This window comes from Apodemus sylvaticus, chromosome 9 (genome assembly GCF_947179515.1).
Source record: "Apodemus sylvaticus chromosome 9, mApoSyl1.1, whole genome shotgun sequence".
Classification (NCBI taxonomy): Eukaryota; Metazoa; Chordata; class Mammalia; order Rodentia; family Muridae; genus Apodemus; species Apodemus sylvaticus.
Window position 1 is genome coordinate 54,001,486 of NC_067480.1, and position 27,855 is coordinate 54,029,340.

A 27,855-nucleotide genomic window follows, 5' to 3' on the forward strand; every position below is an offset into this window, starting at 1 on the left:
CAACATTTTCTTTATTACTAATTAATTAATTAATTGAGGTAGTGTTATGTAGCACAGGCTGGCCTTGAACTCCCGATCATCTAGCCTCCATCTGCCAAGTGTTGGGGTCACAGCTGTGTGCTACGATAACCAGCTTGGCTTTGAATTTTCAGGCTCCTGCCTCAACTTCCTTAGAGCTGGAATTGTGGTCATAAGCTACCATAACTGGGTTTTGGGTGGAGACTTGTATTTTATTTTTGGGGGGCACGGATACTGGAAAATTAACCCAGAGCCCGTGTGTGCTAAGTGCTCTTCCATTTAACTACATCTGCAGCAGTTTTAATGTATTAGACTAAAATGGGAACTTCATCGGCATTGCAGGCACCGTGGCCAGCTGTGTCGGAAAGGAGTAGCACTGAGAGCTGGTGTGTGTTCAGCTTGTGGGCACAGGTGCCCGGTGGTCAGCACTTCCCATAGCTACCATGCTAGGCATAAGGAAGGTCACAGCTGCCAAGCTGCCGATTGGTTCTGCCATACAAGTACTCTTAGCCTGTGTAGATCAAATGGCAAATGGTGGGCCTGGAAACAGCTTATTCAAACTTCACATGTCTTCTAGTCCTCCTGGGTTTGAAGCTTGTTAGTATTGATTTGAGATTGTCTTGGGGAAATTATCACAGAAGTTTCAATAAATGGAAAATGTTGTATTTTACTTAAACACGAAGAAATTTAGTAACTAACCTTTGTGTTCATTACTGAAAATTAGATGACTTGGATATGATACATTACTGAGATTAAAAAAAATTTTTTTCCCAGTTGGAATTTAAGTTTTTATATGTCTCAGAGTACTTGAAAAGCAACGTTAATATTGGTATTACTTTTCTATCACTGTGATGAAATACCAGACTACAGCAGCTTATCAGATTGGGTTTACAGTTAAAAAGGGCTAATAGAGCCAATGCACAGTGGCAGCAGCTGCGGAGGGCTCACACGAGAACCGCAGATGGAAGGTAGAGGGGAAGGTAGAGGGGAGAGGGCGCCGAGTGCTGCTTGGCTCCTGAAACCTCAAAGCCTGCCCACAAGGCTGCACCTCCTGATCCTTCCCAACTGGGGACCAAGTATTCACGTAGATGGGAGACATCTCTTTGAAACCACCACAATCTCTAGGACGTTTTTTGTATAAAATATGTTGGTTTGCAGATTGAATTTATAATAATTTTTTTAAGAGCCTGAAAAATCTGTTTCCTGGAAGAGTTAGCTTCCAGCCTTTTCTTCCTTGACATTATACTTGATGGCCAGCAGGCATTTTATAAGCTCAGTGGGCAGGCTCAGTCTTGGTATTTGACTTTGAGTAGGCAGGGAATGAGGGAGTTGAATAGTTTCTCTGAATACTTCTCCCTCAGTGAATGTACACTTGATAGAGGCGTGTCCTCCCTCCCCTCTCCCCTCTCCCCTCCTCCCCTCTCCCCTCTCCATCAAAGAGCTACTGATGGCAGAGTGTCCAGAGTCCTTCTGCTGCTTTGTGCTTACCTAGTGTGTGCTCTCTATTTAGGTCTTGATAGAGCTTTTGCTAATGGGATGATTTGGTGATGGAGTATTCCTCCTGACCGATGGACTCAAAGAAGAAAAGGTAAAAATCATTTTTTTTCCTCCCTTGTCCTTCTAGGAAAGTACAACAAGCAACTCAATTTTGGTTGAAATTAATATTTTTTTAGTTTGATTTTCTTTTCAGTGGTATTAAGTAGGAGCACCTGGTTGCATTTGTAATTGGTAGGTAAAGAGACAAAATTATTTAAATAAAGGTGATTAGAGAAAAGTTTTATTGTTAGTTTCTTATGCTTATGGAGGGATTTTGTTATCTTAAAACTCTTTTTTTTTTTTTTTTTTTTGGTTTTTGGTTTTTGGTTTTTCGAGACAGGGTTTCTCTGTGTTGACTTGGCTGTCCTGGAACTTACCCTGTAGACCAAGCTAGCCTTGAACTCAGAAATCCGCTTGCCTCTGTCTCCCAAGTGCTGGGATTAAAGGTGTGGATCACCTCTGCCTGGCTTATTTTAAAACTCTTGTAGACATCCTTTTTTAAGTTTCAATCTCTACTTAGAAAACTACTCACAGAAGATACTAAAAAGATTAAATCGTGGCTTTCCTTCCATGTTATGCCCAGTTATAATTTATTTTAATTATTTTTTTGAGATGGGTTTCTCTGTGTAGCTCTGACTGTGCTGGAACTCACTCTGTAGACCAGGCTGGCCTTCAATTCAGAAATTCGCTCGCCTCTGCCTCCTGAGTTCTGGGATTAAAGGCCTTTGCTACCACTGTGCAGCTAGCCCTATTATAATGTAAGGAAATATTGTTTAGTAAAAGTAGAGACATTTAAAAAAATCTTTTCTGCTTCCACTAAAATGAAGAATGTGTTTGCTAGAAACAAGCAAACAAAAACATGATGTGTAACACACATCATTTATCATAGCACTTGGGGACAGAGGCAATCAGATCTTTGAGTTTGGGGTCTACATAGAGAGTTCCAAGCCCGCCAGAGCTACACATTGAGATCCTGCCTCAGTGGGAGGTGTGGAGAGAGTTCTTTCTTATCAGTATAAGGAAAAGCACAGAAGACTGCTGTCAGTTAGGAATTTGATTCTTTCAAAAGTCTAAATAATGGAAAATAATAGAGGTCCTTGAAAAACTTGAAATAGGCAGGTTACGGTGGCAAACACTGTTATCCCAGCACGTGAGAGGTTAAGGCCTGAGAGGTATGATTTTGAAACAAGCCTGGCTCCATAGACCCTGTCTCAGTAGCAAATACCTATAACCCCCACCTCTGCCCCTCCCCCAAATGGAATTGATTAATGAAATTAGTCAAAAAACAGTCTCACTGCGGGGCATATATCCAAAGGGAAGGAAAAGAAAAATGTACTCCTGACAGTGGGCAAAATGTGAAGTTGACTTAAGTATTCATTGATGGGTTAAAAAAGTGTGTACAGTGGCCTATATTCAGCCATAAAAAAGCATGCAGTCTTGTCATTTGCAGCAACATGCATGGGTGTTTTGTTGAGTGAAGTAAGTCAGGTATAAAAAGCTTGACACCACCTACCACAACTCCTTACTTTTATGTGCACAGTAAAAAGATGATCTCTTGAAATTAGAGGGTGAAATAATGGTTTCCAGAACGTGGTTAGAATGGATGTGGTTAATGTATTGAGTGTCTTTGTCTAGGAACCTTAGAATGTTCTGTCGGAATGTAGGGTGGATGATATTGCTGGTAATGATCTCACCCTGCCTCCCTCCTCCTCCCTTCCTCCCTGCCCCCACTCTCTCGTGGAGAGAGTCTCACTCTGTAGCTCCAACTGAGAACGCGTGACCCCCAGTCTCCCTAGTGTTGGGGTTGCAGTCGAGTGTCACCTACCATACCCAGTTTTGTGAATTTCCAGATAGCTAGTAGAAAAGATTTTGAATGTCCCAAATGCAAAGAGAAATAGTTTGCTTGATGTAAAGAATATGGTAATTACACTGACCATAGCATATACATACATGTGTAGAATTAACTCGTTGTTTTACTCTATATATTCAAGTACATGCCTGATACAAATAATATTTAAAAACTTTAAGAGGTAGTGGGCTGAGGACAGAGCTCAGTTGTACAGTGCTTGCCTGGGTTCAATCCCCAGCACCACAAACAAATGTAAATCAGTTAGCTTTAAAGTCAACATAAAGTGGAAAATTTCAATTCCTCATTTTTTTTTTCAACCAAGTTAGAACATTTGTGCTGCCAAATTATAAAACATAAAAATATCTCAGGCCTTATTTATTGCTTAGAGGCAAGTAATTTATGGGCTTAGATTATCCTCTAGCCTTTTATATAAATAGTATTATCTCGGCTCTGGTGTCACACATAACCAAAGTGTAAATAAAGCAAATGCTAACTAAACTACCTAACCCAGCTATTCCTATGACTATGCTGGTAGAAAGTGCAATATCAAATTCACCCTCCCCACCCCCACCCCCATCTGTACACGGGCACACAGAAGAAGAAAGGGACAGTCTCAAGAATTATTGAGGGCAGAAGATAACAGCTTTGGGTTGTGGGAATAATTGTTTTATTTTGTTTTTAAATGTTTGTAGCTCAACAGAGGCAGAAGGATCCAAAGAAAGAGGCCTAGTCCATGTCTGGCAGGCAGGATCCTGTTCTGTAACGCCAGAGAGGTTGCCAGGCTGGGGAGGGAAGACAGTTCTTCAGGCGGCCCTCGGTGTGAGGCATGGAGTTCTTCTGACTGAAGGTAGGTGAGAGGTGGCTTAGTCAGGCTGACGCCCTGCTCGTGCCCTGTCTGAGCTCAGGCAGAGTCACTGCTGCTCTTTCTGAGCTCTGCAGCAGCTTGTTCCCTGTCCTCAAAGGCTCTGAGCTCCCGTTGTAAAAATTACGTCCATTTGTACATCTGACGCTTTCTATGAACTGGAATAAAAGGGAGATTTGTAGTTTAAAATTTTTATGGCACTTAACATATAACTGACCTCAGGAAAAGTTTCTTAGAGACTGTTCTGGCTCTCAGGACAGTGATGCTGGGGTGTCTCAGCGCGGGGTGTCATGGCATAAATGCCAGCTAGAAAAGCTCTGGGAGCCGTCCATCTAAGGTAGAGACTCAGGGAGTCACTTTAATCTTGCTGCCAGTTTGTCATAGAAAATTGGATTTGGGTCAAGATTCTCATTGGTTTCCAATTTTAAATTTCTGCATAGTAGGCATTTAAGTATTAATAATGTTTTATATTTTTGTTGTAGGAAACAGCTTAAATCTGGATTTAGAGGTGTTACAAAACAAACATGAGTATATGAGAGTTCTATGACACATTTTAAATTATTATTGAATTTAATGAAATGATACATATTTTATGAAGATTTTAGGAAATACTTGAAAAACGTGAACTATAAGTTCAGTATATACTATCTATACTATGGATTTGAAAACGTATAATTCTCAAGAGTTCTTGGAAAAATTCTGGTGATCTTTGGCTTTTTCGGCGTACTGAGGTGAACCTGAGGCCTCACTTAGTGCTAAGGCATACTCTGGCACCGAGCTGCAGAACTAGCCTTTGTTGGAAATAAGGGGTTTGGAATTTGTAAATTAAAATACCTGAAAACCTTGATTAAGTAAGATATTTGGAATCCTTTTCCTGACATGGTCATTGATGTCTAGGGTTAGGCCAGCAAGATGGCTCAGCTGGTCAGGGCATTTGTCCCCCAGACCTGACCACCCGAGCCTGGGCTCCACCCACACGAAGGGTGAAGGGGAGAGTGAGCTCCTTGGAGCTGGCCTCAGGCCTGCTGTGGGGTGAGCCCCCCACATCTCATGTACACATTAATAATAATGGTTTTAATGAAAAAATGTAGAGTTGTGGCCAGGGTCTGGTTGCTCATTTAGGAGGCTGAAATGGGAGGGTTGCCACAAGTTTGAGGCTAGCCTGGGCTGTGTGGTTAGTTCAAGCCAGCTTAGGTTTCAGTGAGAGACCCTGTCTCACAAAAGCTGGGACAGTTGAGGGAAAACTTATCATTGTTTTCATGTTTAAGCGATACCATGTTTTTTTTAAGTGTCCAAATTACAAACAGTGCAGACTTACCTGAGCTGCGGATGGATAGAGCTTGGTGGTACAGGACATGCTTAGCCCAGAAAGCCCTGGGTTCAGTCTGTAGTTAAAAAAATGAAAGGAGGAAAAAGAAAAGAGAGAAAAATTTCATCTCACAGCATGGCGCACGGGGCTGTGTTTTCCAGCTGGGAGGTTGGCACAGGTTCGCTGGCTGATTTTGGAGTGACCTGTGGTGCTGGAGAGCGGCCTGTGCTCCGCAAGACTCCTTTGTAAATCCTCATTTCAGTCCAGAATGCCCAAAGGCTAGGAGAGCGCAATGCCCTCGGCTTCTCTGAGTCTTTACTTCTGGAGGTCTTTGCTGATGATGCTCACTTAGCTCACTAACCTCTCCGTTCTCTTTTGAACCTTAGATGGTGAGGTCTACAGCTTTGGGACCCTTCCATGGAAAAGCGAATCAGCAGAAATTTGTCCAAGCAGCCCCCTTCTAGAAAGTGCCCTGGTTGGGCATCATGTTACTACTGTGGCAACAGGGAGCTTCCACAGTGGAGCCGTGACAGAAAGCGGGGTGGTATACATGTGGGGGGAGAACGGCGCCGGGCAGTGTGCGATAGCTAACCAGCAGTATGTGCCGGAGCCGAGTCCCGTCAGCATTTCCGACTCGGAGACCAGCCCTGTGTTAGCCGTTAGGATTCTGCAGTTGGCATGTGGCGAGGAACACACACTGGCACTGTCACTCAGCAGAGAGATCTGGGCATGGGGCACCGGCTGTCAGCTGGGTCTCATCACCACCACCTTCCCAGTGACAAAGCCACAGAAGGTGGAGCACCTTGCTGGACGAGTGGTGCTCCAGGTGGCCTGCGGCGCGTTCCACAGCCTCGCGCTGGTGCAGTGCCTCCCTCCTCAGGATATGAAGCCAGTCCCAGAGCGGTGCAACCACTGCAGCCAGCTGCTCATCACTATGACAGACAAAGAGGACCACGTGATAATATCAGACAGCCATTGCTGCCCTCTAGGTGTGACACTGTCAGAATCTCAAGCAGAAAAGCATGGCAGCACTGCTGCCAGCCCTCACCCGGAGACACTGGATGGGCAGGGAGAGGTATTCGAGAACACGGCGGTAGAAGCTGAGCTGAACGTGGGAAGCGGTCAGACCACGAGTGGCAGTGCCATTTCTGCCCAGCAGAACATCGTGGGAACAGCTGAAGTGTCTTCTGCCAGAACTGCTCCCTCATACCCAGACACCCAGGCCGTAACCGCATACCTGCAGAAGCTCTCAGAGCACCCAGGGAGGGAGAAGCATGAGCGTGGAGAAAAGCCACCCCAGGTCCAGGTAGCCGCTACATTTTATACCATAAAGGTTATTTGGAGTTAAAGTCTGTTTTTGTGTTCCTTTAGGAACTGAACTAAGTCCAGCCGGTTTTTCCCCCAATCAGGCTGCTATAATTCTGTCTCTAGGCTCTAAGCAATCCTAGAGAGGAGGGAGCCTGTGCTATTCAGAAAGCTGTCATGCTGGGCTTGCTTTAGAAATGGCCATGCTTTATTTCCTTGCTTGTATTCTGCCATCCTGCCTGAGGTACCACATATTGATAGTCCCCAGAAGAGTATAACCAATATAACCATAGCTCGCAGAGCTGCCTCCTGATGCACTGGGTGACTCTTCTGAGTCCCTAAAACTCTTTTCTCCCATCTAGCAAGGTTACTAGGTGGCAGAGCGTTTAGTTGTAGGCAGACATATAACTACTTACAATTTCTAGACTTGGTTGTGCATGCCCATAACTTAGGAGGCCAAAGCAGGAAGATTGCTATGAGTTTGGGGCTAGCTTACGCTACATAGTATCAAGCCAGCAAGGGCTACAATTAACATTCTGTCTCATAAAAGAAAACAGAAAAAGGAAACAAAAGTAGAAACAAAAAGAGAGAAAAGAAACTTAGAGGTTTTACATGATGTTTCAGGTTTGTTGTATTTTTAGATTTTGTTTTCAGTTATAACTGGTCTTTACTGGTCTTTATTTGAGGTGGGAAAAATATTTTCTATTGTCTTATTTAGAACATTCTCATTGATACTTCAGAATGGGTGACACTGTTCCTGGAAACTGTTGTGACAAGACAGTTTCTGGTTTTCTCTTGATGATTTGGGATTTTCTTTGTGCCAAAGGTGGTGGTAGGGGTGTGGGGGAAGAAACAAACTATCTAATCAGGAAAGAACTGTTTCTGCACCTTTTCACTTAGGGTCTTTACAGCCGCCAGAGTTCTCAGTTCTTTATTCCCAAAGCTTCTGTCAGAGTTGTCGGTTTTGAGATAGCATTTCACTGTGTAGCCCAGGCTGGCTTACAGCTGTATAAACTTGCTTTGCTGGGTTTGGTTCTGAATTCAGGATAAATTAAGGAACAATGGGCATATCTTTGGGCTCTTTGGGTATAAAAGCAGTGTTTTTCTTTTTAAATACATTATTTTTAATTATGTGTAGGTGTGTGTTTCTGCACGTGAGTGTGTGCATGTGAGTTCAGGTGCCCAAGGAGGTCAGAGTTGTTAGAGCCCCAGGAACTGGAGTTACGGGTGGCTGCGAACCGCCTGGCACGGTCCCTGGTAGCTGAACTTGGGTCCTCAGAAAGAACCGCAAGTGTTCTAAAGCGCGGAGCTGTCTGTCCAGCTGTCAACCCTTATGGGAAGCAGTAGTTTTTCAGAGTAACTATGGTTATATGTCAAAAGCTTTTTGGTGTTTATTGGGTATACCTAATGATTTTTTTCCTTTTAGTAAACAGTATTTGATATTTCAACCTATTTTTCACTGATACTGGGAATTTTTTGTTAAACTTTCCCACAAAGCACGCTAAGAACACCAGCTCCATGTATTTAATTATTAACCTGTTCCTTTATCCTTTGTGGTAACCAGAGCAAAGGTTGTAGCATGCCCAGCTACTATGTCATAGGAGATAAGTCACTGAAGGGTCGGCCTAAGAATGCAGTTTGAGGGGTAGTAGGATGTAGGCGTGTACAACCTACATCTAAATCTTCATTAGAAAATTTCAAAAAAGCCTTCTTTTCTTAATATCTTATTTCTTCTGTTTCTTACCAAATAATCAGTTTAAATTTCCTTAAAAGTATTCAAGTAATAGCAGTTTGAGTTTTTCCAACCTTCTACCCAGAGCACCTTGCATTAAATCCAGTTATTTTCTTTTTATGTCTGTTTACTTTTTAGGACAAGGTCATACTATGAAAGGACAGGCTTCGTAGCTTTGAGCTCCTCTTGTCTCGGCTTCCCCAGGGCTGCAGCCAGGGCCTTTCGAGCCTCTCTCTCCTTTTCCCATGCTTGGTTTTCTAAAGTGGCTGGAGATCGTTTTAACATGCCACTAAAACCACAGCACTGAGACAAGAGGAAGCGCGTAGGTGAAGAACTGTATTTCAAGCACTGGTTCCATGTAGCGTGTTAACTCTGCCATTAGGAGGGAGGGTTCGAGACCGAAGATAAGCAGCTCTGTTGTTGTTGGCCTGGGCTTTGCTGTAGCCCAGATTGGCCTCATTCCTCCTCCTCAGCCTCCTTAAAGCTAAGGTTACAGACGGCACCTCGCCATTGGATCTGTTTTAGATTTGTTTATGCCGATAGCTATAAGCATCAAACTGTTGACTGCTTATGTTTTTATATACCATGTCTGTGTGTTAGCCTCTTGCAGAAGAAGCAGGTCCTGATCTCCACAGTCCACCAACCACGAGCACCTCAGCCCTCAACAGCCTGGTGGTGTCCTGTGCATCTGCTGTTGGCGTGAGAGTGGCTGCCACCTACGAGGCAGGGGCCTTGTCTCTCAAGAAAGTTATGAACTTTTACAGCACCGCCCCCTGCGAGACGGGAGCTCCGTCAGGCAGCGCTTCCACAGGCCCAGAGAGTCTGAAAGATCTCAGGGAAGAGCAGGTGAAGCAGGAGTCACTGCAAGGGAAGAAAAGCTCAAGTCTCATGGACATCAGAGAGGAAGAGTCGGAGGGAGGGAGTCGAAGACTCTCCCTCCCAGGACTGTTGTCACAAGGTAATGCCTCAGTGGATGGACTTCTGGAGATTCCGGGTGCTCCCAGCGTCACATGCTGCAGTATAGCAAGTTAGTCTTCCTAATGATCACGGGCTGGCATATTCTGATTCTTAAGTTTTTAAATGGTGGTTTACTAAAATGGTGGCTTTAAGAGAAAGCTACCGCCAGGCAGTAGTGGCTCAGGCCTGTAATCCCAGCACTCTGGGAGGCAGAGGCGGGGCGGGTTTCTGAGTTCGAGGCCAGCCTGGTCTACAGAGTGAGTTCCAGGACAGCCAGGGCTATACAGAGAAATCCTGTCTCGAAAAAACCAAATCCAGAGAGAGAGAGACAGACAGACAGACAGACAGAGAGAGACAGACAGAGAGAGTGAAAGCTACCAGTTTCTCTGCTTCAGAAATAGTTACAGGTTATAGCTTCAGTTTTTTTTAACGACTATTTAAAGTTTGTCCTGCTACCACATTGATGTTGGAGATTTATTTCATGTTATACATTGTTTTCAACACCACAAAACCTAGTAACATTCTTTCAAAAGTTAACCCAGCGAGGCATGGTGAGCCACACCTCAATCCTAGCACTCTAGAAGCAGAGGCAGTCAGAACTCTATGAGTTGCAGGATAGCCTGATCTACATAGTGAGTTCCCGAACAGCCAGGGCCACATAGTGATACTCTGCCTTACAACAGATAAATAACAACAACAACAAACCCAAGGGGGAAAACCCACTAACCTACGTAATCATCCAAATATGTAAAAGCTTTTGTTTGTTTTTAATTTATGTGTATGGGTGTTTTGCTTGCATCTATGTCTGTGCACCATGAACATGTCTGGTACCCACGGAGGCAGGAAGAGGGCATCAGATTGCTTGGAACTAGAATCATGTGGAATCAAACCCAGGTTCTCTGGAAGATCAGCTGGTTTTCTTAACTGCTGAGCTATCTCTCTAGCACCTGTGAGAGATTTTTGATAATCCTCTTTTAAAGCTTTTTTCCCATCATAGAAGTTTAAATTTTTATGTCTTAAAACTAATCCTTTATTACAGTTGTTATGTATTTGAAATTAAAAGTTGCCTTGGAAAACATTAGCTTTTAGCTATGTTTTGAAATAGATAAGGTAATTGTGAACCTTATAGTATTTTTTTAATATATCTTAATAAATTTTATTTATTATATGTGAGTACACTGTAGCTGTCTTCAGACACCCCAGAAAAGGGCGTCAGATCTCATGAATGGTTGTGAGCAACCATGTGGTTCTGGGATTTGAACTCAGGACGTTTGGAAGAGCAGTCAGTGCTCTTAACCGCTGAGTCATCTCTCCAGCCCCTGGAGTGTTTTTTATAGCATATTCTGTTTTTGTTTATTGTTTGTTTTCTGGAGACAGGGTCTTATACTTAGCCCAGACTGGCCTGGAACTGTGTATAGTTCAAGATGGCCTCAGCTCTCAGCAGTCTTCCTGCCTCCGCAGGCAGTACAAGCATGAGCTACTGTACCCGTTTATTTAGCATATTCTTTGGAATATAAGTTCTCTAGGATGTTGATAAATGTTACACAGAGAAGGGTTCTGCAGCCAAATGTTTGACAATCTTACAGACTAAACTTTTAAGCAGGCTTCTAATTGCCAGTCTCGTGAGTATTTCCCAGTCATTTGACCAGCAAAGCCACTCTGTTGCAAAGAAGCTAACCGTGCTTTTGTAGACTCCATGTTGGTGACTGCTCTAGGATGTTCCGGTGAAGCATCGTGTCTTCTCCTGTTCCCTGCCCCTTACCCAGCTCTCGTTTGTCTTCAGTTTCCCCCAGGCTCTTAAGAAAGGCTGCCAGGGTGAAAACGCGGACAGTGGTTCTGACTCCCACATACAGTGGAGAAGCAGATGCCCTCCTGCCTTCCCTGAGAACAGAGGTGTGGACCTGGGGGAAAGGCAAGGAAGGGCAGCTGGGCCATGGCGACGTCCTGCCCAGGTGAGTGCCACCAGCGTTTACTGATGGTGATCAGCTTAGGCAATGATCTTTTTCTTGAGGTCTGCATGCACCTATTTCCTCCAACAGGACAGATTACTATGCGCCATTACTGCTGATAAAAAGCTCTTACCTTAGTCCTCAGTGTCTAGCAGTGCAGAACTGGAGGCTGGACACGCTAGCACACACTTTTGTTCTTAGCAGGAGGGAGAGATGAGGGTGGGTAAGGGAGTCTCTATGAGTTAGGCCAGCCTGGTCTACATAACAAGTTCCAGGCCAGCTAGGGCTACATAGAGAGACCCTGTCTCAAAATAAAAAAAAACAAAAAAAAAACAATAAAGGACTGAAGTGTCCATGCATACTTGTCCATGTCTGTTTTGATGTTTGTTTATTTTGGAATGCAGAACAGTGGTGTTAGGGATAAGGTGGGATGTCATTGAAACATTTGAGTAGTTACATTTTAACTCACAAAGAGGAGCCGACAGGCTTCTGATCCCAAAAGATGTAACTATGCTTCTTAAAATAACTATCACTAAAGCATTAAAATGTGTACATCAGTGGAAACTGTCATTTTGTTTAATAGGCATTCCCAGTATTAACATGCTTACTATATGAAGAATGAAGATGTATCAGTAGACTGTCTGTAGCAGTGGGCTACCCTGCGATTTAGGCCTGTGTACCACTTCTAGCTCAGTTTTATGGTTCTTAATGAATTCTGGATTATAGGGTAAAGTTAATTAGTGATGACAGACAACGCTGCAATTAAAAACTACTGAAAATTAGGTGTAATATTTAGAAATATGCACATTATTTTTGACATTTTATTTTTATATAGCAGTACTGACTATACAATTTGAGAAAGGCCGTAATTCATGCTGAAAACCCTTTTCCTTTGTGTGTGTGTGTGTGTGCACATTTGTTTCCTTTAAGGCTTCAGCCGTTGTGTGTCAAGTGTCTGGATGGTAAAGAGGTAATCCACCTGGAGGCAGGCGGCTCCCACTCTCTCGCACTTACTGCAAAGTCTCAGGTAAGAGGCTAACCGGAGTTAGCTCTTGGTTTGATGGGAGGCTGTTCTAGTTAGACTGTGTCTGAGGGACTGTACTGTCAGGCAGAGTTGCCTGTCTCCTGGAGCAGGTAGGTTTCAGTGGGCAGCATTTCCATTCTAAGGATGAGGGGAGGAGAGCAAGAGAAGTTATTCAGCTCGTCTAAAAGGCATTGGTCTGGCTGGATAAAGCTTCCATTTAACTCTAGCTGCCAGGCCAGGGCCCTTCTTAAATGGAGCCCGAGTTTCCAGGTAGTAGCAGAGCCTCAGTTCCCTCATGAAGATTCTTCATGGGACACTAAGAAAAAAAATCCATTTTTGTTTTGAAATCCAATTTTTACAAAAACCCTAAGGAAAAAAATGTTTTAAGATGTTAAGATATCAGTTGAACAAAAATACCCTGACACTAGAAACAGACCCATGTATATGAATCTTTTGGATGTCTTCAGAGCAGGTGTGTTACAACAGTTCAGGAAACAAGACCAAGTATACAGTAGATGCTGTCAGAATCGCTGGCTTCTTTTTTGTAGGGCAAAAATTAGAACTTGGTATATTCTATTCTAAATGGAGCAGAGAATTCAAATAAACAAACAAACAAATAGAATCATGTGTGTTTAAGAACAAATATTAGGTGACTTTTTTCCCCAGAAACTTATGTGTCGTATCTGCTCCCCTGTTGTTCTGATAGGTTTACTCATGGGGCAGTAATACCTTCGGTCAGCTTGGGCATTCTGAGTTTCCAACAACGGTTCCTCGACTCTCAAAGGTACTTTTGTAAACTTAATAGCAATATATTCTGGGATTCAGAATTATAGCACTTTATATGTCTAGGGAAATTGTTTTTGTTGCCAAATTTAATTTATAAGTATAATTTTCCTTAAAAAATTTTATGTTTTTAAAAAAGTCTTTATGACACAAAGCCATTCCTTTTCCACTTAAATGTAATTCTTAAAAATGTTTTCACTTCATAGCTTTAACTGTTTACTTCATAGCTATAGCTGTTGTTATAAATATTTATAATACTTCTGTCTCTTTTTTCTTTTTTAGCAAAAAAAAAAAGATGTCTTTTAAGCAAACTTTTATTTCTTTGGTGTATTCTTTATTCCATCAAATAATGTCTTCTCTGGCTTCTCTCCAAACTTGAGTTTGACAAGCCATAAGCCATAATTTTCTGGTGTTGTATGTGTTTATAGCTTATACCAGGGCAAATCTTTTGTTAATTCCCTTTCTGTGGCAAGCTGAAGGTTTAGATGACTCTGAGTTGTAAAAATGATTGGTTTTCATTTATGTAGCACTGTTGAGAGAATAGAGTTTCTCGTCCTTCCTGTTTCATTCCAGATCAGCACTTCCCAACCTTTCCCCTGCTCTAACACCTTGAAGAAATGCCAGTACACAACCAGCCGTGCTGCTTCCTGGTTTAGAGGCAGCATGGTGTAGGCCAGACGCACATCAGAATGGGATGTGGGACTCGGGTTGTCTTTCCGTGTCCACGGCGGACTCCCTGCTGGGAGTAATAGAGAATATGACGGGATAACTGCCCTGACTCTGACAATGTGGTTCAAATTTAGACTATGGCCAAAAGGCACGTGTCTCTGCTTAAGGCCCACAGTGGTGGCTGGCTCTCCCTTTAGTGAGCTCAATTCTACTCGAACAAAAAGACTAAAGAAAACATTGGGGAATGTTAAGTTACTGCTTCTAGTTTTAGTAGTAAATATTTTCCTTTTAAATTAGAAAGTTCTTAATTAAGAATATGTAATAGATACCCACAAAGGCTAGTAGGGGCATCTGATGTTGTGGGGCATGAGCTCTGGCATGAGTGCTGGGACCTTGGGTCGTCTCTACGTGCTCAATATGTCCTCTTCACTGATGAGTCATCTCTCTAGCCCTGCATTTAGCATATAACATTTTCTCAATATGCAACCCAGCTACTGTTGCTTAAACACAGAGATTCATTGCCCTGTCATGTTAAAAACAAAGCAGAAGCAACCCTATTCACGAGGGAAAGGTTTTGGGGCTAGACACCCCTTCCCAGCTTCTGGGAAGGCTGAGGCAGAAGAGTTGAAATTCAAGTTCTGCCTGAGCTATAGAGCAAGTTCAAGGCCAACCTGGACAATGCAGAAAGACCCTATTTCAGAAGTACTCCAGAAAGGGTTGGGGCTTTAGCTCACTGTTGGAATAGTCACCCGGCTATTCTATGAGGCTGCAAGTTCCATCCCCAGCAAAGTAACAAAAGGCAAACAAACAGAAATCTTACCAAAGAAAATGCTGTAGTGTGGGGTCAGAGGACCTGAATATCTGGTTTGTATTTAGGCTTAGCCCCATGGAATTTGTTACAAGGTTAGTCTTAGAACTTTGTATACAAAGTACAGCATGGAGGTTTGTTTTATTTGGAAATGGGTGTGCATTTGTTTCTTGTGGTCTGGAGATGAGACAGAAATCCTTGCATGTGGTGGGCAAGACCTTCAACACTGAGCTACAGCCACACACCACAGCCACTGGTGGTTTGAAATCATCTTAATTAATCTATGAAAGCTAAAAGTCTAGTGAGATTTGAGTTAGAGTTTTTGTTTTGATTTGAATTTTTGAGACATACTCTCATAAGGCCCAGGCTGGCTTTAAATTCTTGATTGTCCTGCTCAGCCTCCAGACTCCTGGGATTCCTCCTGACCATGTGCCACTATGCTCAGTTCTGAAATTGTTTGTTTGGTTTTGTTTTTTTAATTTGGTTTTCTGGCATTGAATTTAGATCCCAGGCTTTAGAGGCAAGCCTCTTTGTCCTCTGAGCCATTGCACAGGACCGCTTATGTAAGTCTCTTTATTTTATGTGTATGAATGTTTTACTGGCATGTGTGTAAGTGCATTGCATGCATTTCTCAGGTCCTCTGGAGCTAGAGTTACAGATGGTTGTCAGACATCATTCTGGTTCTGTATCTTCTGCAAGTGCACGTAACAGCTGGGCCATCTCTCTAGCCACCTGGATTTGTTTCATTGGAGATTATGCAGTCAACACTTACTGGCTTGTTGAACTTGTTTGGAGTTGGTAGTATACCCCTGAAATCCTGGTACTCAGGTCGTGGGGGCATTCGAGGCCAGGCTAGGTCACCCAGCAGAGACCTATCTCAAACACACAGACTGGGTGATTCATTCATCTCACAGTGAACTGGAAGTCCATCATTTCGATGGCTTGATTTTGAGAACAGAGAAGACAGCTGAGATGTAAGTAGTGGCAGTGCGTGCACACTCACAGTCGTCTGCTGGGTAGAGCCTGGCTTGATAGATGCACAGGGTTTCCCTGCATAGAGCTGAAGGAAGCTGGCGGCGGGGGCAGGAGTCCGTCCATCAGACAGGACAATGGGGAATAATAGTAAGTGGTAGATGGCAGGGTACCTAGAACTCTGGTTACTGCCTTTTGATGGAAGCTTCTGGATTATGATGTGGAGTCCTAGTGTTTGGAAGCCAGCAGTTTGTAGAGCTCGGTTCTCGGGCATTTGTTAGCATTCATCAGAGTGAACTGAAAGCCGGATCGCTCCTGGGTGATCTGTGGCTGAGAGTTTGCATTTCTAACGTGCTTCCAGGTGATGGTGCTGCTGTTGCTGCTGCAAAGACTCTGAGAGCCACTGCTCTAGGTCCACGTAGATGGCTCCTCAGGGGTCCTGCCTGTCTCAGCATCTGGGAGTTGGCACAGTGAACTGGCATCAGAGAGATAGTGAGTTCCAAGTGGGAAACTGAATCTCCGCACTAAAGGTGTAGTTGGCAGTGATGGAATGTAGCCTTTTCATTATCTGGCGATGACGGAATCTAGCCTTTTCATTATCTAGATTTTTTCTTTTTAGGTAGATTTTTAGCACATGCCCAAGTGTGGATAGGCAGAGGCACATTCTAGGCGTTACTATTGGAACAGGGCTCTAGAGACTTCTCGCTGTAAAATAGGGCCTTCTTGTGCTTATCAGCACCTACAGACACAATTTAAAACTAGGAGCATTCTCATAGTCTACTTTTTCAGATTTTTTTATAAGAGTCTAGTTCAAGTTTAAAAGCTGAACCTTGGGTATCTTACTTTTGCTCTATTCTGCAGTAGCAGGTCCATTTGCTGTGAGAGATCCACTCTTGCAGGCGTGGCTAACTACCTCATGCCAGCTTAAGTAATCTGTCCTGTTCCACGCATCTTGAGTTTTCCTTGGTCACCTTGGACAGACGATATCTTTCTGTCATTTCAGGTTAGCAATGAAAATGGAGTCTGGAGTGTAGCTGCAGGCCAAGATTATTCCTTGTTTTTAGTGGACACTGAAGACTTCCAGCCTGGGTTGTGTTACAGTGGCCGACAGGACCGTGCAGAAGGTGACACCCAGCCAGAGAATCCCAGTGGTACAAAGACTCCAGTACTTCTCTCCTGTAGTAAGGTGAACTACAGTAGAATTGGATTCTAAGGCCCACACTCTGTAGCACGAGGAGTCTTTGAGTATTGCTGTGACTGTAGTGTCCATGCAAGGCCTTCTCCCTCTTCCCTCCTCTCCCCCTTTCCTGTTGTACTTTCCCCGCAGCACCCATCACCATGTGAAACCTGTGTGATGTTCCTGTCTGCTGTCTGCCCTACTGTAATGTGAGGGCTGTGGGGGTAGGGCTTTGACTCCCCGTTCATCGCTGTGTCTGCAGATGCTGTTTTGTTGGTTTTTTGAGGCAAGGTCTTGATAAGCATGCAGCCCAGGCTGGCCTGCACTTGCCGTGCAGACCTTTTGCCCCCTTCTCCTGAGGAACTGGGATCCCTGGTGTGTGCTGTCATGCTCCAGCACAGTGCATACTTTGCACGTAGTTGTCGGGGAGCAGTACAGGGCTGCGCTTTCTGCTTGCTTTTGGTTGTGATGCTGGGGTTGGAACTCAGGGCTTTGTGTACATTGGACAAGAACTCATCTCCAGAACTACCCCACCCTCTGAGCTGTTTTTCTTTCATTTCTCTTTTGCTATGCTAGTCCTGGAACCTAGTCATGCAGCGAAGTCTCCCAGAGCCCTCAGGTGAATTATATCAGAAGTTCTTTCTGTTGTTGGACAGTGCTATCTCGAGGCTCCTGAGCTGAACTCAGAGACAGCCAGTCCTGACTAGTTGCTGGCGGGACTTACCTTGGGCCCCTATTCCCTTGGCTTTCATTTCTGCTAGCTTAGCTGCTTCTTTCTCCTTTGAAGGTCCACATTAATGTCTGCTTTTCTAATTCCTGCCTTATTTACTTATATACTTTAAACCATTAGCTTGTTTTTGCTTTCCCCTTATTAAAGTATGTCATCCTCACAAATATATGTCAACAGGGTTATAGCCCTCAGCACTGTTACATTCTGGATTTTCTGAAATCTTATTGAAGAATCTTATTGAAGATCTTATTGAAGAATACGTTCTATGGACTATATGTAGTCTTCAGCTTTCTTGTTAGTAAGTTGAATGTATAGAGGCAAGACCTTAATTGCCAAAGGCAGCATTGGCCAAGGTTTGGCTCTTGACCTACATGCAGTTTTTTTGTGGCATGCCGATTGGCCCTGGGCAGTAGCTGGCCTGTCACCACATGCCCTGTGGAAGACTTCAGTCTAGATAAAGGATGAAAGGATGAAGTTCTGGTGTATGGCACCAGTTTCCTTGGAAGGGTAATAGCCACAGTGTACAGCCTGCCTGCCTGGTTTAATGAGGAAATGTAAATAAAGACATAGATTAATTTTGTTCATACTAGGAAGGGCAAAGGTTTAAAAAAAAGTTCCTTTCAGAGAAGAACCTTAGCACATGTTAACTATAGACAGTTGTGACATTTATGACAAATGTACAGTAGGTAATGACCACATCAGGGTAAGTGGCACTCCATCACCTTAGACATTCTTTTTGTGAAAGGCACATTCAGAATCCTTTTCTACTGCCTGTTTTGAGATATTCAATTCTTTTGTTTGCTTGTTTTGTGAGACAGAATCTCACAAATCTCTGGCTGTCTCAGAACTCACTCTGTAGATCTTCCTGCCTCTGCTTCCCGAGTGCAGCATCAGACCTTTTCTTTCTTCTTGCAGTTCCCTGTTTGCACTCACCGCCTCTGACCACACTGCCTTTGGTAACCACTGCTTTCTCGTCAGCTGCTGAGGCTGTGCTTTGTGTCTCTGCCTGGCTGTTGTCATTCTCTGCCCTGCAGTCCTGCCCCTGTTATCACAACTGCAAAAGTTCACCTTGGGGGCTGAGTGGGGCTCCATTATATACACAGTACTTACTTTCTGTGTGTGTGTTTCTGCCAAGGGATACCTATGTGATTTTGTGTCTTGGCCGTTGTGAGTAGCATGTGACTACAGATGTCATCTTGACATACTGGTTTTAGCTTCTTTGGAAATACTGAGTAGTAGGGTTGCTGGGCCGTGTAGTAGTTCTTTTTTATAGGTTGGTTTGTTTGTTTGAGGGCCACCATCCTGTTTTCTTTGTTGGACATACTAATTTAAGTTCCTATCAACAAGGCATAGGAGTCCCTCTTTTTCCATGTCCTTGTAAGCACTAATTGTTGTCTTTTCGGTGATGGCCATTGTAAATGTTTCTATTGGCCTTTTTGAGGATCCTCTGGGAAATTCTACTGAGGTCAGTTTCCTACTTTTCAATTGGATTATTTGGGATTTTTTGCTCCTGAGATTCTTCAGTTCCTTTTACGCTTTGGCTGTTACCCCTTCATTAGATGAATAGTCCAAAGGCATTTCCTCCTGCTCTGGAGATTGTCTCTTCACTTTATTGCTCCCCTCACCCCCAAAAGCTTTTCGTGTAATGCAGTCTCATTTGTCAGCTTTTCTTTGGCTCCTTGTGTTTTAGGGTCAGATCCAGAAAAGTCTTTGTCCAGGCCAATATCCAGAAGCACTTTAGTGTTTTCCTTATTTTGTTTCTTGATTTTGATTTGTGAAGTATAGTCTCCTATTCGAGGCTAGCCTCAATCCTCTGTCTGGGATTGCAGGTGTGTGCCACCACACCAGCTCTTTTTTTTTTTTTTCCTTAATGCATGGTCAGACTAAAACTCAGTATGTAGCCAGCATGGCCTTGAACTGCCAGCATTCCTCCAGCTTCACCTGAGTGCTGGAATTATAAGCATGAGCCATCGTATCTGGCCCCATGTTGGCACTTGTAAGAGACACAGAGGCAGTGGCTCCGGGTTCCTCCTCGTTCTCACTAATCTTGGCTCATGTAAGTGAGTCTTGAGTTGTGTAACTCTTTCCTTTCTTTTTTCTTTCTTTGCTTTTTTTTTTTTTTTTTTGAAACAGGGTTTTCTCTGTGTAACTGACTTCCAGGTACTCACTCTATAGACTAGCCTAGCCTCAAACTCACGGAGCTCTGCCTGCCTCTACCTCCGGAGTGCTAAGATTGAAGGGCTCTGAGCTGTGTAACTCCTTTCTCAGTTGGGTCTTTGTATGTCTAAGGTATCTTGGAGATGAATAGCAGTCGGTATATACAGTTGTTCACATTTAGCAGTGGTATGTGAATGCACCAACTCCAAAGCAAAGGAGAAGAGGTCGGATGGCGCCGTTTAATAACTGCTTCCCAGCTCCTGGGTATCTGAGCCTTTGGCTCCTGTCCGCCACTGTGAGCCCATACAACATGCCAGATTGCTGATTATAAATGATATTGTCTTTAATCTTTTTATCCTCCACCTGTTTTAGCTTGGATATATAAGCAGAGTAACAGCAGGAAAAGATAGCTATATAGCCTTGGTGGATAAGAACATCATGGGATACATCGCCAGTCTCCATGAGTTGGCTACTACGGAAAGACGGTTTTACTCAAAACTAAGTGAAATCAAGTCACAGATCCTTAGGCCTCTTCTCAGCTTAGGTAAGTTGACACTTTCCGTCGCCTGCATCCCCAGATCATCGGGACTCTCATTTTAGCTGTTCTTTCTGTATTGTCAAGAGGCATATTTATTTGTTTGCTCATTTGCTTTCTTAGACAAGGTGACCTGTAGCCCAGGTTAAGCCCAACTCACTATGTAGCTGAGGAAGATCTTGAACTTTCGATGCTTTTGTCTCCACCATTCCATTGCTGAGATTGCAGGTGTAAGCTGCCATGCCTGCCTCTTTTGTGGTTTGTTTGTTTGTTTGTTTACTTGTTTGTTTGTTTAAGGCCCTCAAACAATCAGTCTCACCATTATCTGGGACTATAAGCTTGTGCCATTGTGCCTTGCTTTAAGAAAGCTGTTTGTGTTAATGGTTTATGCCCACACCCCACACCCAGGCCCCAAGCAATTCACAGCTGTTTGCTTGGCTGCCCCAACTCTGTCTTCATAGTCCCCTGAGCGCCTTCTTCCTGAACTCATAGAGACTAGAGCTTTAGGAAGATGTGGCCGAAGAGAAAAGTATCTTCTTTGGGAAAGTTGTCCCTAGAAACTAGACTTTAGCAATGCTTCTGCATCCTAGTCCTTACATACTGTATAACTTCCATGGATTTTTTTCCCCTAATTTTTTTCTTACAGTTCTTAGAATTGTTTCATTCATATATGTGAGTCCATTAACTAGCTGTGTATTCGGTCACAGAGAGGAGTCGGAAGTGATGCAGTAAGGCAGAGGAAGTAGTTCCTGTAGTCCCTGGGCTGCCCCATCCTTGTGTCCAGGGTATTTAGGGTCTCTAGGACATTAGCAAAGCATACAGAGTGAGGATTGGAGCTGGGCTGTAGAAGTCTCTGTCTCCAAAACAAACAACCTTCTCAGCGAGCAAAACAGTCTCTGGCCTGCCAGTTTTTCTAGGTTTGGCTCTATACATGGAAAACAGAGATGGGGTTTTCTCTTTTTCTCTTAATTTGTAGCCACTGTTAGGGCTCAGGATTTAGGCCAATTTACCTTTATAAAGCACGTCCACTTTACCTTTGTAAGGAAATGCGGGCTTGTGTGCTGAGCTCGTCATTTCTAATGGAAAAATACCCTACTGTAACAGCTAACTCAGCAATTTGCTTTGTTTATTTGGATTTTGTACTTTAGTTTTTAAGTTAGGGTCTTCTGTAGACCTCGTTAACCTTCAAATCTCTAAAGATGACTGAACTTGCACTCCTCATGCTGCGCCCCAATACTGCAGCTACAGGCTTGGACCACCACACCTGACTAATGTCAGCACATGTGGGAATGCAGTCCCCTTGTAACTTGAGCATTTGCATTTTTTGTTTGTAATCTGTTTCGCTTCCTAAGGGTTATAGAGCCCCTGTTGTGTGGGCCCAGGAATTAGGCAAGAGAACAAGCAACAGGGACTTCCTGTATTGTCCTAAAGAAAGGAGAGTCTACTGTCGGACCAGGTCTTGATTTCTCTGTTGGTCTTGGTTATATTCTCTTCAGCCTCATTGTTAGAAATGAGGAACTGCAGTCTGGGAAAGTCAGAAAATTAGCAGATGCCCTAAAATTGAGAGTAACCTAGGCCATCTGAAGTATAGATTACCCGTGTGCTGAAGGGCTTCTCCCTGGGTCAAGTGGATCAGCAACCAGTGCAAAAAGTTTAAGATGCTAAATAAGAGCTGAGTCCAAATAAGCTTGGTTGCCAGAGTGACACGTGCAAGGCTCCAGGCCCTGAGCCAGTTCCCAGCACTGAAACAGGGCGTGGTAGCACAGACCTGTGACCTAGCTTGTGGGATCATCTCAAAAAAGGGAAGTATCTATTTGTAGGAGTGAATTAAATCTTGACTGTTATCACTATGTGAAATTAAATTACTCATTTCTCTCTCTTTGTTTTACATTACCTATTTTGAAAATTTAACAGGTATTAGTTTCATTGGGTCTCTGGTTTGGCTGTTATTAAAAAAATAAGCCATCCTGTGATGCTAATACCAAATCTACAGAGTCAGAGATCTGACAGTTCCTATAGATAAGGTCGCGGGTGTGGCTTATGTGCACAAGTGTGCAGAGGTATGCCAAGCCCAGAGGGACACTGGGTTCTTCTCTGTCACTGTCTATGTTACTCCTTTGATTCAGGGTCTCATATTGAGCCTGGAGCTCACTAGGTTTTAACTAGGCTGGTGGCAGCAAGCTCTGGGATCCTCCTGCCTCCCAGAATCCATTTCCCACTTGAGCTTGTAGGCCAGGTCTTCCTGTTTGCATAGTTGCACTTTTACCTACTGAACCACCTCAGGGATTACTGAAGTTGATTTTGTAACATTTTTAGAAGTGGTTTGGGTTCCATATTTCATGCTTATTTCAACAGAGTAAGCATTCTCAGAAAGGGCAAATTTATAAGAAAGCTTTTGGTTTTCATGTTGTTATCATTTTGTTGCAGAAAATTTGGGCACCGTGACCACTGTACAGCTGCTGCAGGAAGTCGCCAGCCGGTTCAGCAAGTTGTGTTACCTCATTGGGCAGCACGGAGCCTCACTGAGCAGCTACCTGCAGGGCATGAAGGAAGCCAGGAGCCTGGTCATCATGAAACACTCAAGTCTTTTCCTGGACAGTTACACAGAGCAAGTATCCATCCCACGTCCTCTTCAGTCCTGGCAAGGGGAATCTGCAAGGGAGCCACTCCTCAGTTGGAGGAGAGTGGACGGACAGTGCTGCTAGGCGGCGGAACTGAAAGGCAGTGTTTAACCTGATAACCAGAGCCGGCCGTAGTTCTGCAGTGCTCAGGTTCAATTTTCTTCCATATGGGGAAAAGAGTTAACAACAACGAGTTCTCACGTTCCCGTCTATGTCCAACAGCGAGTGATTGCATACTTTATTTACACACAATATTTTGTCATATGCCTGCATATTTTATTTACTTAAGGAAATTATACCAAATATGAGGAAATGAAGAACACACTTATTTACAGAGCAACTAAGTGAGTGTGAAGCTGTCCTGGGCCTGCTGTTTATTCCTGTGTGATGGGACACTGTAGCCACATTTAATGTAACAGTGCTTTCTGAATGAATATTTCTTGCTTTTTCTTGATTTGTATTTTGGTATGATTAAGACATTAAGTATTATTTTAATGTCGACCAGGTGACACTGTTGGTCTGAAATATGTGTTGCTTTGATACGGAGTTAATTTATTCTCCATCCGTCTGACAAAAACTGACTCTGTCAGCAAGTGCCAGGCACTGCACAGTCACAGCACAGGGTCAGTGAGAAACACCTGTTGCCAGGGAGTTCCTATCGTGCCTGTGTTTTCCTTAGGTTATAAATATCCCAAGGGCTGATGAACGAGTGTTTATTATCGAGAGCTACAGGCAATGCTAATCAAAAGGATATTTAAAGTTGCCCTTTCCTCCCACAAGTTGAAGTAACCTGCTGCAATTACCTTAGTATTTTCCTTTCAAACTTAGTATAAGTTTGCTCCAGTGCACGGGTGGCATTGATCAACCTCCGGCACCCCCCAAGTGTTTTTGTAGCCTTTGACACTCGTTTTCTCAAGACTTAATTGGAGAACTTGAAATGAAGATTAAATTTTCATTAAAAATCCCACAGTTTCAGCCATGTTTTCTCCAGCTTGTTAGGTTAGCAAGTCTACCCGCCACTCTGAATGGCACAGTGCTTTTGAAATCCCTTTATGTTAATATCCCTACTGACTTGGCATTGATCACTCTGCTGCTGAGTCTACCTGTTGTCATCCTCATTAACATTGGGGTCACAAAGTTCTCAGGTTCCTGAGGAAGCACGGAAGTGTCTAGATATGCACTTGCAGCTTCACTCCCTCACTAATGCCTGTGTGCCTGTGTGTCTGTTCTTTCCACCCAAGGTACTGCACATCAGTTTCAAATTTCCTGGTTATGGGAGGATTCCAGCTTCTTGCTAAGCCTGCCATGTAAGTAATGTACACCTTTCAGTTATCCTTCTCATGGCCCTAGACTGTAGGTTGTGAGTTCTTGTTTCGTTTTTCTGTTTTAGTTTAATCTTTCAGCGTTTCATACAAAACACTTTTATCATCCTCTGCCCTTCGCAAGCTCCTCCCTGACTGTTGTGTGCGTGTTGTCACATTGTCTGTGAGTTCATGTGTTTATCAGCCCTGTTATGTCTGGAAGATGCTGTTTCCTTGAAGTTGCCACCTTGGTCTTAAAATCTTTCTGCCTCCTCTTCTGCATGATCCCTGAGCCTTGAGGGGAGGGCTGTGATAAAGGCTTGAGTGCTCCAGAGCCTCTTCCTCTCTGCACATTGTCCACTTGTGGGTCTCTGTGTTAAATTCATTACCATCTACTGCAAGTAGACACTTCTCTAAAGAGGGCTGAGCAGTGTATCGGTCAAAGGGTATAGCAGTGTGTCATAGGAGTTGTTTTATTGCTACATTCATTTAGCAGAATAAAAATAATAGGTTTCCTTATCCGTGCTCAGGTTCTTAACCTCATTAACAGTGGCATGCTCTCTGGGTTCCATCCAGTGCAGTAAGCCTTAAATGCAATTAAAAAGAAATCTGGTTGCTTACCCCGTAACATTGCGCCACTGTTGCAGCCGTGGGCCTGTCCGACAGGCCCATCACTGTTGTAGCATGCAGACTTTATTTATAACTGGGTGAGACTGACGGTTATTTTCCTCCTCGGTCCTGTGTACAATGTACTCCAGCATTGTCATAGCTAGTCTTTAGAGATGAAGCTTCCAATTGAGCAGTAGCTCAATTTCTCCATGTTTGATGACATAAATGTGCGTTGTTTTCTGAAATAGGGTCTTCCTGTCTTGTAGAAGGATAACCAATAACATTGGCAATTAGCCTATAATGTTGAGGAGGATAAATAGGACCCCTTGGGCCAACAACTCCAAAAGATGTAACCCATTTTTGGTACTGGGGGTTTTATTTGGTAGCATATGATGTCGAGTTGGGGTATTCATTGTCTCCCCCACTATATAATAACTTCATCTGGACTCCTTTTTTACATACTGGGAAGCTCCTGCAGTGGCAGGCTTCCATATCTAGATTATGTTCTGTAGTTTGGGTATTTAGGCATGCCATGGCATGGACAGTTACTCACTGAATCAAAGTGTAGAGTGTCATTACTCTTAGGACAGGTCCTGACTGTCACTAGAGTATGTCTGAAAGAGCATTAGAGTCAGAGGTGTAAAATCAGGGCCCTTCAGCACTGCTCTTTGTTAGACCTGACACTTTGATCAACTCTTCACAGCAGGAAGCCTACTTTATTTCCATCTGAAAAACAAGAATGTTTTCTCCCCTTCTGGTAAAGAGTGGATAATGTCTGCCATGGACCCAGAAAAGCCTATCTCATAGTATATTTGCATGAAGGGTTTAGGTGAATATTACAAAAGTCTCTGATATAATACACTGATCTAATAATAAGGCAAACTGAAACATTCTATATTTTAGTAGAAAATATTTCAAATACTCACTCACCACCCACACTTCCCAGGTCTGGCAGGGTCAATCATGCTCTCCGATGCTGGTGGAGTGCTGATACCTTGATGTCACTCGGGGTTTGGTAATCTAATTCTTCTTTTCTGAACTTTGCACTAGACATTATAAAATGAGTTAAGGAACTTTTTCTCCTCTTCTGCTTCCTGGAATAGTTTGTATGAGTCAGGGATTGTCTATATTCTGAAGATTGGGTAAAATGTAGCTGTAAAAAGCTGTGTACCCTGCAATGGCAGTATTTATGGGGGTTTTCAAACCACTGGTGTGGTTCTGTACTGCGCGGGCCTGTCCTGTCTGAGGCTTCCTTCTCTGGAAAGCTGCTCATTTCATCCGCTCAGCTCTGCTGACCTCTAGCATCATCCTGATGCTGTCACTGCATAGCTGCAGGTCTCCCTCTCCTGTTCCTTGCTGTCACTTATTTGAACTTTCTATCTTTTATTTAACTGTTTATTTTTGTGAACCCATGACTTTTGTTGGGATTATTTAATAGAAATATGGGTAAGGAAATACATACAGAAGCAGAAATGACTCAAAGACAGCATCACCAAAGCCCCTCCCAGCATGGCTGACAGGTCACAAAGCCGGGAACCTGGAGCTCTCTGCACAGCCTGCAGGCAGCGCGGCAGGTGGGAGAGCGTCCCTTCCAAGTGGCTCTGCTCTAAACCTCTTCCCGACAGACAGACAGCCGGGTCTTCTTTGCAGCTCAGCTTATTTATTCTTGGGAGGAAGGGGCCTGGAGACTCTGGTCAGTTTTAGGGACTTCTGCAAGTATTTGGACTTGTTTACCTTCCTGCTTTAGAACCTTCCCTGCAGGACGGAGTGTTTCAGTCTCAGAGGAAACTGTTCATGAGGTTTCACTCCACTTCCAGCTCTTAGACTCTCTGCCCCTCGTCCTCGATGACCCCTAAGCCTTGGAGGGGTGACTGTAGATATCCACCTCCCAGCAAAACTCAGGCTGCTGTGCGCCAGGAACGGCCACTTGTTCTCCACGAGTGGAGGCTGATGGTGGAGGTGGTCTGCTTTCCTGGCTGGAGTCTAGCTTATTTATTTATAATTTTCAAATTATAATCAATCTTGTCAGAAGTTTGCTTCCTTTTAATATTTTCAAAGAGTAGTTGCTGTTTTTCATTTTGTAAAATGTTATATTAGCATATATTAATTATACATAATAAAGTTTAATCACAACATTTACATATCCAGTAGAGTGTACTTTGATTGCATTGCCCTCTCTTCCAAAAGCTTCTGTCCCATCTTCTCAATTACTGTCCTTCCTCTGCCATGGCTTTTTTAGAATGTTATTTTTAATGTTTTCGTGTCTTTCTTTTTGTCCCAGTGTTTTTGTTAAGATTGCTTTTAGCAGGAGCACGGTTATTCCAGGGCAGCATACTGGTGACTATACCCCATATTAACCAACCATTAATTATTCTTAAGAGTTCTTAGGGAAGGGTGGAGACTCTTGTTTTACAGTTCATCAATTTCTGCTGTTTCATTTGTGTTTACCTATTAGTCTTTTAGATTCATAAATTTAGAGTTCATTAATTTATTATTATTTATTATTATTACTATTATTGAGACAGGGTGGCCCAGGCTGAGTTTTAGCTTGCTGTATAGCTGAGGTTCTTAAACTCCTGACCCTGCTGCCTCTGCCTCCTAAATACTGGGATTACAGGTGTGCATCACCACACCTGGCTTGTCTTAGTCCTGCAGTGGTCAACTTGTGTTGACCGTCCGAAGGAAAAGGAAGAACTTGGTTTGTTTGTTTGTTTGTTTTGTTTAATTTTGTTTTGTTTTGTTTTTTGGTTTTTCGATACAAGGTTTCTCTGTGTAGCCCTGGCTGTCCTGGAACTCACTCTGTAGTCCAGGCTGGCCTGCACCACCACTGCCCGGCAAGAACTTGGAAGTATTTAGTTCTGTGCTAGTGCTTTGAACAAGGAGCTTGCTTTTCCACTAGTGTTCAGCAGTAGCCAGACCTGCAAGATTCCTCTGACTTTGGGCTGTGAAAAT

General features: G+C 43.5%; 1 protein-coding gene across 4 annotated transcripts in view; it reads left to right on the forward strand.

The window, feature by feature from the left end:
* Als2 (alsin Rho guanine nucleotide exchange factor ALS2) overlaps positions 1 to 27,855 on the forward strand; it is a 66,490-nt gene that overhangs the window by 12,253 nt on the left and 26,382 nt on the right. For 3 of the 4 annotated variants that reach the window (XM_052192536.1, XM_052192539.1, XM_052192538.1), the window contains exons 2-12: positions 1,529 to 1,606; positions 4,096 to 4,250; positions 5,961 to 6,880; positions 9,212 to 9,569; positions 11,352 to 11,520; positions 12,448 to 12,544; positions 13,248 to 13,325; positions 16,777 to 16,959; positions 20,210 to 20,381; positions 22,800 to 22,980; positions 24,235 to 24,300. In XM_052192536.1, the coding sequence (XP_052048496.1) occupies positions 1,587 to 1,606; positions 4,096 to 4,250; positions 5,961 to 6,880; positions 9,212 to 9,569; positions 11,352 to 11,520; positions 12,448 to 12,544; positions 13,248 to 13,325; positions 16,777 to 16,959; positions 20,210 to 20,381; positions 22,800 to 22,980; positions 24,235 to 24,300 (2,399 nt within the window). In that variant the 5' untranslated portion in view covers positions 1,529 to 1,586. The remainder of the gene's footprint in view (positions 1 to 1,528; positions 1,607 to 4,095; positions 4,251 to 5,960; positions 6,881 to 9,211; positions 9,570 to 11,351; positions 11,521 to 12,447; positions 12,545 to 13,247; positions 13,326 to 16,776; positions 16,960 to 20,209; positions 20,382 to 22,799; positions 22,981 to 24,234; positions 24,301 to 27,855) is intronic. The other variant, XM_052192540.1, reaches the window with a different exon arrangement.